This window comes from Leptinotarsa decemlineata, unplaced genomic scaffold (assembly GCF_025532065.1).
Source record: "Leptinotarsa decemlineata unplaced genomic scaffold, Ldec_3_MD MMD2_tig00000882_RagTag_RagTag, whole genome shotgun sequence".
Classification (NCBI taxonomy): Eukaryota; Metazoa; Arthropoda; class Insecta; order Coleoptera; family Chrysomelidae; genus Leptinotarsa; species Leptinotarsa decemlineata.
Window position 1 is genome coordinate 3,672,115 of NW_027412556.1, and position 13,760 is coordinate 3,685,874.

The 13,760-nt window shown below is 38.4% G+C and overlaps 1 protein-coding gene across 1 annotated transcript in view; it reads left to right on the forward strand.

The window, feature by feature from the left end:
- The window catches only part of LOC111503932 (diacylglycerol kinase eta), a 215,583-nt gene that overhangs the window by 179,630 nt on the left and 22,193 nt on the right, over positions 1 to 13,760 (forward strand). Inside the window, 4 exon segments of the mRNA XM_074174819.1 lie at positions 9,925 to 10,129; positions 10,132 to 10,305; positions 11,619 to 11,856; positions 12,584 to 12,991. Coding sequence (XP_074030920.1) covers positions 9,925 to 10,129; positions 10,132 to 10,305; positions 11,619 to 11,856; positions 12,584 to 12,991 — 1,025 coding nt within the window.

Consider the following 13,760-nt stretch of genomic DNA (forward strand, 5'->3'; position numbering starts at 1 on the left):
AAAAATAATGAATGATTGAGTGAGCGAGCAATTTTAGCGGCTAAGAATAAAGATGTAGATGACCTAAGCTACATAATTCAGAATGATATCATTGGAACAATGCATTCATTCAAATCAATTGACTGTGTAACAAATGAAGATGAAGCCACCAACTATCCAATTGGATTTTTTTCAGGCGTTTTTGATCCATCTGTGAACCAACAACTATCTGCTCTTAATATCTCCTACTTCCGGAGGTTCCAGTCCTTTCTACTCAAGAAAAGTACTGTATAAGAGTTTCAATACATGGGATGTCTTTTCGGCTTCGCTATCTGGATGTGATCTGTCCTATACTGACGATAGGTAATACCTAGAAGCCGCGGTCTCCAGGGAATCTACTTGAATAATTCCAGCATGGTCCTGCTGCTGGATAAAGGAGAAACATCTGCGAGTATATTACTTGTTAGGTAGCTGTTGGTTCGCAGATGAATCAAATACACCTCCAAGTTGAGATGCAGTGTATACAATCGCAGACCCAAGACAGAATAATGAACCTGCTTGGGCATCTATGCGGCCGCATTTCAAGCAGAAATATATGCCAGTGAATCTACAGATGAAAACAACCTGACACATAAATCAATGAACGATGGCCAAGATGGCAATAAATAGTCTCTAATACTCTTCTCAATCTATCTCCTCCTCTTGTCTGGTCTAGATTCTGACCACACTGACCTGGAAGGTATTGAAACTGCTGACTCCTTTGGAGAAGAGGGCACTGTAAGTGGTTTCATTGGACCAGAAGTTTACATTGACAACGTTTAAAGCTTTGCCTCAGGATCGTAGAAGAGTTTTAGACTTCTGACAATACGACATTTTCCTTCATATCTGTGTCTGTATATGTAGAGTTAGGAGAGTAAGTGTAGACTCACAGCACTTATGCCACGTGTGACCATACATCCTTCCGAAGAGTCGTCCAACTAGGTCATCATCCATCCTGCCCTTTCCAGGAAGGTGTACAGATCACTAGGAGACAGCTCCTTCATATCGGCGGCTTATACTCGCCGAACACACACTCTCTTGTTGACGATAACTCTGGACACTCGCATAGGACATGCCTGACAGTTTCATCTTCCTGTTCATACATCCTACATAGAGGTGTGTCCACTAGCCCCATAACATGGAGGTGTTTCCTTAGTTGACAGTGTCCAGTCAGAAATCCTATTGTTGAGCGTGAGTTTTTCCGGGTCATCGCCAGATATTTCTTCGGCGCCAGCTTTCCAGGGTCGCCCAGGATAATCCTGACAAGACTGCATACTTTGATTCCATCCCACCTCTTTAGGGATTGAGCATGGGTGTGCCATTTGGCTAGTTCCCCAATTGTCTTTTCCCATATTTTTTTTTCATTTCCAGAACATTTCTACTTTTAATTTTCAAATCATGATATAGGATCATTCCTAAGAGGTTTCATTTTGTAAATTGGAATGAAATAAGTTTTTTATTCGTTTTAAAAACCTATATGAGGAATATACCATCGTTCAAATAATCCGCCACGGCTTCTCTGATGGAGCGCATCCGAAACATCCAATTTTCCATGACTCTGGTGTATAAATCAGGCTGAACTCGACCGATGGTATGGGTTATGTTGGCTTTGAGAACCTCTGTGGTTTTGACCCACTCGCATCCGCCTGCGATTTTGGAAAATATCCAATGTGGCATGAGCTGTGTAACACGTAGCGCCGTCCTGTTGCAACTACATGTGTTTGGTGTCCAGATCATCCAATTCAGGCCAAAGGAAGTTGGTAATCATTAACTTATAGTGATCGCCGTTGACAGTGATGGCCTGACCAACGTCGTTCTCAAAGAAATATGGACCGATAACACCGCCAGTCCAAAATCCACACCCAACAGTGACTTATTCGGGATGCATTAGACGCTCTTGGATCTCATGTGAATTGGTATCGTCCCAGTTCCGACAATTTTCTTTGTTCACATACCCATTTATCCATAAATTGGCCACATCGCTGAAGATGATTTTTCGATGGAAATTAGGGTCAGTTGCCAACTCCAGAGCCAATTCAGCGAACACACTTGTTGTCTATGGTCATTTTCTTTCAGTTCCTGTTGGAAAACCCTATACCGGGTGTCCCACATTTTATGTGACAGGCAATATCTGGTTTGTTGAAGGAGATACACAAAAATGTTTCATACAAAAGTTTTAGGAGTTCATGAGAGCTATATTTTGATATAATTTTTAAATATACAGGGTGTTTGGTGTTGGTGCTACAGACCAAAATTCCATTTTTAAAATAGAACGCCCTGTATATCATTACATATTCAGATGCTACGTTAAATTCTGATATCATTTCATGTTTGGTTTTTGAAATTTGGTTACGGCGTTGTTGAGTTATTGCACTTTTCCTTAAATATAAAGTTTCAAAAAAACTTATTTACTCGTACACGAATCCAGTCTATATCTTTCATTGAATTGAACTAGATTACTTCTGAATACAAACCATTATTCTCACCTCTACGATACGATATCGATATCAGTTGAATATAATATTGAAATTCTTGAGAATGTGACTAACTTGAGGGTGAATTGCTTTATATTGCACAATTTCATCAAGTAGCTTATGCTTGTTGATGCCATAGTAACAAATGTTGTTGAATTGTATCTACTTGTCAGTTCGATTCAGTGATTCTTTGCAAAACAGTAACTGTGTTTTTTGTGCGAAAACTCCAGTATGCCTTTCGCGTTTAGTCCAAGTGATTGCATTGATATGTTATTAATTTTTGGGGAATGTCAGAAAAACTGCCGTCAAGCACAACGTCTATACCAAGAACGTTTTCCAGACAAACCCATTCCGTCACGAATGACTTTTTCGAGAGCTGTAGAAAAATTGCGAACTGGGTCATTTCCTTCTACTATAAAGCATCGTCATCATACGAGATCTGTTAGAACTGAAGATTTAGAGATCAATGTGTTGGCTTATATTATTATTCATCCACATGTTTCTATCCGTACTCTTGCAGAAGAAGTCGGTGTGAGTAAATCTAATGTACAGAGAATTCTGAAAGAAAATAAATACCACCCATTCAAAATTCAGTTGGTACAAGGTTTGAAACCCACAGACTTTGGACGACGACTTGAATTCATTGCTTGTATTCAGGTAATATTACATGAAAGTCCCAACATATTCAGTCAAATTTTGTGGAGCGATGAATCGCGATTCCACAATGATGGAGTTGTGAATCGACATAACAGTCACTATTGGTCTCAAGAAAATCCCCACTGGGTCCGCGAAAGTAATTTTCAAAATACTTGGGGTATTAATGTATGGTGTGGATTGTTCAATGGCCGCATCATAGGACCTTACTTTTTCAATGAAAATCTCAATGGATTGCGATATTTACATTTTCTAGAAAATGATTTGATCCAGTTGATGGAAGATATTCCCATAGCAGAACGACAAGGAATTTGGTGGCAACAAGATGGTGCTCCTCCTCACAATTCACAGGTTGTTACTGAATATCTGGATAGAACGTACCCAAATAGATGGATTGGTAATAAGGGTCCAATTCGGTGGCCGGCTCGTTCCCCAGATTTATCACCGCTTGATTTTTTCCTATGGGGTTATCTAAAAGATATTGTTTTCACTACTTCCCCTTTGAATGTGGATGATCTGAAAATGAAAATTCGACTAGCGTGCAGTGATATTACGCCTGATATTATAAGAGCGACTTGTACGAGAGAAGTGATTCAACGTTTCGAAGCCTGTATAATATCTAATGGGCATCACTTTGAACAATTTTTATGACTTATTTCTAGGTACCTACCATTCTTATGAAATGATTTATCAAGTTATATTATTTACATTGTTATTAATTAAAGATTTGTTTTCGAATACACCTCTTTCAATTTCGCAATTGTTTCATATTCAAAATGATTCCTGACTGAATTCCACAGCTCAAAATTGAAACCATTACTTCGAACACCCAAAATTTTGACTAATTTTCATGTGATCTGATGCAGAGAGAATAATTGTATGAGATATTTTAAAAAATAATAGTCGTTCTCAAGACTTTACATTTCAAGCAATAACTCAACAACGCCGTAACCGAATTTCAAAAACCAAACATGAAATGATATCAGAATTTAACGTAGCATCTGAATATGTAATGATATACAGGGCGTTCTATTTTAAAAAATGGAATTTTGGTCTGTAGCACCTACACCAAACACCCTGTATATTTAAAAATTATATCAAAATATAGCTCTCATGAACTCCTAAAACTTTTGTATGAAACATTTTTGTGTATCTCCTTCAACAAACCAGATATTGCCTGTCACATAAAATGTGGGGCACCCGTATATCATCACGATACTAGAAAAACACCTTCAACAGAAACTTTGCAGAATATTTTCATCAGATAGAAAAGTAACTGGACAGGATCGATTTGCCCTTATCAGGGTAATATATGAATAATCCAGTGTGTTTGTAAACTTTTGGAGTTTTCAATAACTCACATGAAAATATGCCACGTTCGTTAGCTCTGGAAGGCTAGAAGTTCTCAAATAATGTAATTCCTCTCCTTGACCACCTTTTCTAACTGAAAACAGATAAGGATAAATGCATCGAGTTCTGTTTCAGTGTGATAAATAGTCTGGACTTTCGACCTTTCGTATCTCGTGTATCCGGTAAGTTGGAAGTTTCATCTCCTGTTCCACTCCGGGATCTATATAATGGGCTATAAATTATTAATCCAGGTATTCCGTGGTGCAGATATCCTGACAAATCTTGGTGTATTTTCTCGATTCTCAGTAACAGGAGACCCATTCTAGATGATTCGCTCCGGAAGTAATGTAATAATTTTGGTTATTTTATTAGAACAGGAGCTCCTGCGATGAACTTGGAGAAAGTTGTAGAGTGAGGTTTGGGGAGTAATGAAAATGAGACAAAATTCAACGAGCGCCAAATGTGAGAATGCAGTTCGTCGTAAATCATTCAAGCGACTATTTTTCGCGGATAGAATACTATACTTTTTCTATGGCTCTTATCAGTTATATTCAGAAAAAGATTTATTTGTGAATGATATCTCTCGTTAGAGTATACAGTGCATTTCTTTAATGTCCCCCCTTTTATTTTTTGAACGGGTCAACTCTAAACTTGAGATTTGGGATAATGAAATTAATGTCAATATCTTCAACTACTACAAAATGGTGGAACTTTTAATAATTGCCTGAATGCATTGACATATAACTACATAATATGAGCTCGAAGTCAGTAGAGAAGATGCTCAAAATGGTTGCCTTGAACTTCTTGATATAAAAACAGCCTATCCGATTCTTCACGCCGAACATTTTCGAACACAGTAACGTCAATGTCTCAACAAATATTCATTATTCTCTGCCGTATATCCAATATTGAAGCAGGTAAAACAAGTACAAAGGTGTCAACTCTGGCGAGCGGGCTGGCCATTCTGTAGGACCTCGACGGCCAATCCAACGACCGAGAAAAGTAGTATCCAAATAGTTTCTTACTTGTCTGGAGTAATGTGGTGGTGCTCCATCTTGTTGGAATACAATATCCATATCGAATTCATTAGGATTCGCTTCAACGATTTCAGTGATGAGAGGATCAACAGTAGTTTCCAGCACATTCAGATACAGTTCCCCTGTTGAAGTTTGATCAATAAATAGAGGTCCTACAATATGGTTTCCCAATATTCCTGCCCAAACGTCAATTTTTTCTGGATATTGTGTATGTGTTTACCGGAAAACGTGAGGGTTGGTGTCACTCCAATAACGGCAATTTTGTCTGTGAACATGATTTCACCGAATTCTGTTCTTCGATCAGGGTCATTTTCATTTAATTGGTATACCATTTTAATTTTGTTTGGATGATACCTATTCCTCTTCAAAAGTCTCCACACAGTAGAAGGAGACACCTCACAAACATTCGCGACGGAATAAGTAGTAGGGGAGCCCAAGCGGAGATTTCAGGATTTACTAAGACGCAGCAGATTAATATACAGGAGGATATATAAGGCCGCCCGTGAAGGATTAAGGATAAGATTAGTAATAAAATTGATCATCAGAAATTCACGAGCGCTTCAGATTGGGGTAGGGTGAGTTAATTATATACTAAAAAGTGTATATTCCAGCAATCTGACAATTTGAGAGTGACGTAAAGAAAGGGGAGGGCAGCAAAGTTGTAAAAAAATAACGTCATTTCGACATTCTCGAGCGTTGCTATTTTTTTTTATTGTAAAGGAAACAATTCAAGGTTAACGCAAAATATATAATCTGACGATTTCCGCAACCCGAAATAACAAAAATTCGTCGATAAAGTTTAATGCGTGCAGCTGTGTGATACCTATATTTACCTCTCCGAGTTTCTATTCCTCTTTCACATTTTCTCTACCTATTACTCTCTCACTCCGTCCCCGTCTCTGAATTCAGTTGCCATGACGCCATCAGAGCTAATCACAGAGACTTGTTCGTGATGAAGATGAAGATGATGATTAATTAATCAATTGATTACAAAAAAATAAATTTTTTTGAGCATTTTTTTTAATTATTTTCATATAAATACAAGTATTCTATTTAAAAAACATACACATGCTGTTTCCTGAGCTTTTTAGTGAATCAAGTTCAATGATTAAAAAAAAATTAATTTTCTTTTTGTCAGATTAGGCGAATCCCTCTAGATAATCGTCAGATTATGAGACAGCACTTCTAGAAGATAAAGATGAACCATATATATCTCAATCTGACGCCCTCGAGTTTTTCAAAATGATGAATTTTTTTTTGCACATTATAATAATGGCCGCGAGTTTGCGTCAAATCGAAATCGTCAGATTATTAAATGAGAGCTTATTTTTGGTGCACTCAACACACCCTTAGAAAATCTGATGCGCTCGAGTTTTTTTTCTCTTCATTCTAAACCTTGCATACAACCACCCACATCATACAAACGATCAGATTAACATACAAACATTAATAAAAATACGTAGAACATTGATGCTATCAAAATCTGACGCGCTCGAGTATGTCCATGCAACAGTATCTTTTTACATATTTTAAAAACTCTATAGCCGCTTCCCCCACCGATGGAAAGATATATATTATCAACATTTTTTCTTCTTATCATTTAAGCTTTGCAACCTAATATGTTTCTATGACGCTCGAGTAAATACCCATTTTGCATCGTGGGCTCCCCTACTATAAAGTAGACTGTTCAGGATTTACTACCATCTCACCAATTATTTGCACTTGCTGTTCTTGCTTGCGGAATGGGCGGATGGCCTGGGGTTCACAGATGAGACGATTCGGAAAACGCTCATTGAAATCCTTTCGGTCTCGTGAAAGTTACGCGTCGCACCGTAAATAAAAATCGCTTCAATTTTTTTCTCCCAATTTAATGGACGAGCTAGTCCACAAGAATTGACAATTTTAGAGATTGTTGACGTGGTACCTTTCTACTAATAAAACCGAAAACTAAATGAGAATATTCTAACCGAACCACAGTATTTCTGTATACAGTAGTTTCACTCAGCGTCGGTCCCTTTGATGTCGATGTCCAGGAGTTTCATTTTTTATAATGATGACGTATGTGACACTAATGACATTTCTCCCTACTACAATCTCAACCAAAGCGTGTATACACTGCTCAACATAACAACTATTCATATAAACTGCTCAAAAAAAAACAGTCTATGAAAACCATGTTGGGCACCTGAGAAAATTGTACAAATGATAATTTTGCATTTGTGTAATATTGAAGTAACCCAGATCATTTGGACAATGATGAACTATGTTCCAACACCAGTTTCTATCGATAAGTTTGGAAAATGTTCACTGAAAATAGTTTCAGTAGGTTGGGTGAAACCCATGAAATTCGACAACTATGGAAGGTTTGCATGCCTGTCTTAAACTCGTCGTTTGCGCAGACCTAAGACATCGACGCGTGGGTCTGCGCGTAGGAAAATTCAAACCACAAATCAGCCTTTATGAAATTAATGTATACAAAATACTGTGACCGAACAATGATGTTCATTGTCGTACTGGCATTTTTTGTCGTTTTTATAAACAAAAAATAACTTAACAAAGCTTATCGAGTTGTTGGAATTGCCATATGGCAGATAAGAAGGGATATTTCTAGAAATATCGATATTAATGTGTTTGTCTTCAGGAAATTATTAAATGTTCCGCCATTTTGTAGTAGGTGAAGAGATTTGTCTTTGCGGCCGTTTAGGCACTATTTCTTGTTTTATTTTCCGGCAAGCATGGATTGCAGTACCGGAAACTTCACTAGAGCGCCTGCAGCTGCCCTAAGGCCGTTGGGAGACCTCCGGGAGAGCTGCAGGCGTTCTCTGACGATGAGATGGCCTTCGCGTACGAGACATCACTCCTGATTTGTGTTTCTTCCGACAGGCCTTGGGTTTGTGGTCTGTCTGTTTTTGTTGGCCCTATCTGAGGCCCTTTTATTTTCAAGGCGTTCTGGGCACCCATTGAAGCTCGCTGGGTGTTCTTCCTTGCAGTTAAAGCATCGCAAGGACGAGTTTCTAGGTCTTTTGTATTCCTTGGTCATGTGCCGTCCGGAACATCTGACGCAGGCTGGAACTGCTTTACAGTTGCGTTGCGTGTGACCAAACTTTTGGCATCTCTAACATTGCCCTGCTTGGTTTCTCGGCTCCTGTGTTTCGGCGCTTACACGCACGTTTTGAATTTCGGTGATCTCATATATACTTTGTTTTGGCTCCTTGGGACCAAAACAAGCACGAACGGTATCGGTTCCTTGTTAACTTTACTCATGCGGGCTATGGAAAGCATCTCAAATCTTTTGCCTTGGAGTTCGGTCTTGATGTCGTCACATTCTATGGACTCCGGGACTCTGCGAAGAACTACTCTGAGTGGTTTTTCGCTTTTTATTATATAGGTGTGGTAGGGTATTTTCTCTTGATCGAGGATCCGAGTAATTCTCCTATAATCATCTATATTTTGAGGATGGACTTTAATTCCATTTGTTGTGTTCACCGCCCGCAATATGGAGATTTCTGCGCAGCAGCAATCGTGTTAAAAGCTTTCCACTTTTCTTTCGCGCGGATGGTTATAGGTGGAGGCTTATCAGCTTTTTTGTGAGTTTCTGCCCGGTCATTTTTCGGGGTATCTGTTATTAGTTCTTCGTCACCTACTTCCATTGAGTCAGGTGGCGGGACTTCTGTTTCCTCTGTATTTGCCGACTCAATTTTCTGAGTGGGCTTTTGAATTTGATCTTCCAGTGCCACGCCCTGCTTTTGTGATAAGGCGAGTGTGGTTTTATTTGATTTTAGCCTATTGGTCCATTTAGTCTGGGAAAAACCGGGTTTTAATTGTTTGATTTGTTGAGCCGTTTCTGGCTCTTTTTTCCTCTTTTTGGGGACCTTTGCCGCTTGGCTTTCTTCGCCCGACATAATATCGTTGCTGTCCAGATCGCTGATGTCAGAGTCGGAGTCGATAAGACGATGAATTAGAGGTTTTTTTGTTTCTCAAATTCAAGTCCATTCTCTTCGCAAAGAATTTATATGCTTTCACTGATTTGGTACTACTTATTTCATAGTATTCTATAATAGTTGATATTATAACCAGACTTGCTTCTTTTGGCTTTTTACGAACTTCCGTAAAATTGAAAATCGTTTCTATAACTTTCTATAACACTTTGAAATTAGCACAACGAAAATTAGTCAATTTGTCAACTTGACAGCTGTCTGACATATTCAGTAGGACGATTATCGCAACTGAATAAATGACAACTGATTTGACAGATATAGCTTCAACAAGATGCCCGTTATTGATCATCTAAGTTGAGAACTCCGTATTGGAAAACTTTATAGACAGCAAAAACTTGTCAAATATTTCCATTTGATTTCAGGAACGTACATTAATTAATGATTACATTGCAGAAGCAGTGCCAAGTAGCAGTATTACCCTTAGGAACCGGAAACGACTTAGCCAGAGTATTAGGATGGGGTTCTTCCTGCGACGACGACACCCACCTGCCCCAATTATTAGAGAAGTATGAAAAAGCAAGTACAAAAATGTTGGACAGGTGGAGCATAATGGCGTTCGAACGGACGATAGCGATGCCTAAATTATCCCTCACCCCGGCCTGCCGGAAGGTCAATTACACACCCAAATTAGCCAGTACGAAGACTCTCTAATTACGCACTTACAAAACATTCTCCAATCTGACGAAACTTCCGTTATTCTGAATTCAGCGAAGCGATTATGCGAAACTGTGAAGGATTTTGCCACGCAGCTGGTGAAAAGTTCACTGACGCAAGGTAAATGGTTCGTTTGTTTTACGAGGTGCTTTCAAAGAGTTTATTCTAGTTATCGGGGTTTCGTCATAAAGTCCCTGCATCGAGTACATACATTCTCGGATGGTGAAGGAGTATAAAACAATTTATAGCGTCGAGTCAGGTTCAATGATATGATTCGCAGAGTAGCAAATGGAAATGATGCCAGCATGTTATTCACTTCCATTTTTCAGTCAATTAATTATATTGAAAATTTTTTCGAGAGAAACCATGTATCATTATTTCGTAAAGTTCACGAATGTGTTTGTTTTTCGAAGCTTCGTCAAACTAAAATATCATCAAGCACGGACATTTACTTACCGAATTGGGTGTATTATTTTCATGAGTGGGACAAAACAAATGGTATTGATCTTTTCAATTCGTGAACGGGGGCCTAGACCATTCCTGAACATTTTGAAATTCGAGTTAGTAGTGAAAGATACCGTACAGGAGCACAGTGTGTGAAAAATACGAGTTTTGGATAATTTTTCATTGATATTACCCACGACTGATATTATTCACTATTGATAGTACCCACCCTAAATCGAAGGTTTCATATGAAACATGTGTTCATATGAAAGCGAGGGAGAGAGACCGCATATGCTGAACATGCTGATAGCAAGTGCATTAGGGTATCGGGTGCCTCGCGGCAGGCCCTGCACCTTGTGTCAGGAACCTCTATACCCATCACGCGCCTGCGGTAGACTAAGGTGTTGGAGACACCATCCTGGCAAACCATGATGAACCCCTCAGTTTCCGACTTCAGCCCACTCGACCTGAGGAAAGCGAAGGTCAGGCGCTTTGATAAGCCAAGGTCTCCAATGTTATTGAAGAAGACCCCATGCATTGGCTTATCCTTGTGTTTCCGCAGAAGTAAGGTGATCTCTGCGGCTTTTATCTGAGCTTTTTGCTGATGAACTATACCAAGTTCATCAGCTGCTCGGGCAGCTTCCCTGAAGAGAAATGCTCCAATTCCTGCTCTCTCATGGTCACGGACCAAGCAGAGAAGGGAATCCGAACTCCTGACGACTTTACAGGCTGTATCCAGCACCATTCTGTCATGTAGACACTCCAAACTCAAAAGTCCACGGTCTTCCTGTGTCGGGGGAAGTACAACCGTGGACGGTTATTATTATTATTATTATTTAACCAAACAATTAAGTGATTTTTGAATATTTTATAGATTTTCTTCGAATATCGGCCGATTCCATCAAATAAAAAAAACTTTTCAAATTGCACTTCCTATTTTTTTTCTTTCTTCCTATTTTTTCATTCGCTGATAAATGTTAATTTTGAAGGTGACGATCAGCTAGCCAAAAAGTGTGATATTTTGCAACAGAAACTGGAACTTTTACTGAAAACGCTTACTAGTGAACAAATAGATGCACAAAACATTCACGCTGACGAAGAAAGTAACGTTTCTAGTCGACCAACAGAAGATACAGACAGCGAAATGTCCTACGACAAAATGAAAACGGAAAAGGTCGAAAAAGATCTCAGCAACTTCAATTTTAGGAAACACAGGCGTACTTCTAGGTGAGTTGGTCTATTTTCCAATTGAAAATTTGTTGTTTCATTCATTCTGTTAGAAAAAATTACAAACATTCGAATTTGGAATTCAATCAAATAAATACCATCCATGACCATAATACAAGACAAGCAAAAAAACTACTAGTTGAATCATATCATTCAAAATTTGGGGAGAAATCAATATTTCATTTACGAGTTAAAATATATACTAATCTTCCAGAGAAACTAAAAATGAACAAAAAATAAAATTGAAATCGGAATTGAAAAAGTTTCTGCTTTCTTCCTCTGATTAAAATTCTGGCCTCCATACTACATTTTTTTGTTTTTATTTTTTTTTATATAATTTTTTTTTATAATTCAAAAATGTATATATATTCATATATGTATGTGAATATATATATATATATATATATATATATATATATATATGTGTTTGTATTTATGTATTTATGTGCTGTATATTTACCTGATATTTAATATTGAAATAATTTATTTAATCATTATTTTAAATTGTATCCCTGTTATAAACATTCTTGTTTCTTGGGACTAATAAAAATTATTATTATTATTAGTTCCCCGAGCCACGACTGTTCGGAGAATCATCCCAGCTTCAACTAGAGGTCGAGCTTGAGATCGAACTCACGACCTTCCGATCGTGAGTCGAGCGCGCTACTATTGCACCAATTCACCGCTTCAAATCTAGTTGTTATTGAAGTTATGTCGGCTATTTCAGGTTCATGGAAAGGGAAAAAGACGCCCTCCTCAACCGAGCGAACAGCCTGAAGCGGGCCATACGAAACCTAGTCGAGCACACCGAGCAACTAGTCGACGAACAAAACAGACAATCATCCTCAGCAATACCCACCGTAAAAATATCTTTGAGTACAGATTTAGATAAGATCGACCCGATCAAGATGGACTCTCTGAAAGTGATGCCGACGATTGAGGCGGGGGGGAGCGTCGACACGAGTTCGTGCCCCTCTCCGACCAGTTCCATACTGACGTCGAGGTTAGCGAACATTTCTCCTCTGCCGGACGTGAGGAGAGATTCCACAATCGAAGGAGACGATCTATTACCGCTCCCCGTACCCGCCGATTTTGCTGATAGTCGGAGGGCGAGTCAAAATCAGCAGCAAATGAGGTGAGGATGAGTAATTTTGTTATATTAACTCAATTGACTATATCCGGCTCGAAAGACCAAAGTCGCAAATTTCATATTCCGGCATCAATTTGAAGATAAGTCTGTACGCTTTTGTGCAGTCACTCCCGAATTTCTGTTAGATTTCTCTCTTGAATCACAATAATTTCTTCACTATCATCATAAAATGTTCACTGAAACATTGCTCTTCAAAATGTATACTCTTAGATCTCTCTCTTGAGATTTTGAGAAAATATGTACTCTACAGAAAAGTATTCATGGAATTCGTATTCATCTGTTGAGAGATCGACGTTTCGTTATATAATCTCAAATGGCATTATCAAGATGAGTTACTGCTCCTGCTCCGTGATGGGTAACTGACGTTTGCTGATTCTTTATATATTTTTTTATATTGTCGCTTGCGTAAATTGTAATGAGCGTTTTTCCGAATTGAAAACTCCCATTTTTGTATGGCTTGGATGTTAATGACTTCCGATTCTGCAATTTCTTCTGTTGGAGCATTCAATATTGGTTGCTGTTGGTCATTATTCCCGATTCCTGTTTTTCCCTAGTATAAACACTGTATATTTCCTGTAAAATGATTTTTTATTGAAGACAATCATTATAATATTGACTGAGACATCTCTTTTGGTTATTAACTTTTGTTTTTTGATATCAATGTCTTCCATAATTTCCCGAATTCTCTGATTTTGTCAGAATTGACAAATCGGAATTGATTTCATGTCTTGTCTGCAGGCAATGTTGAAAGGTT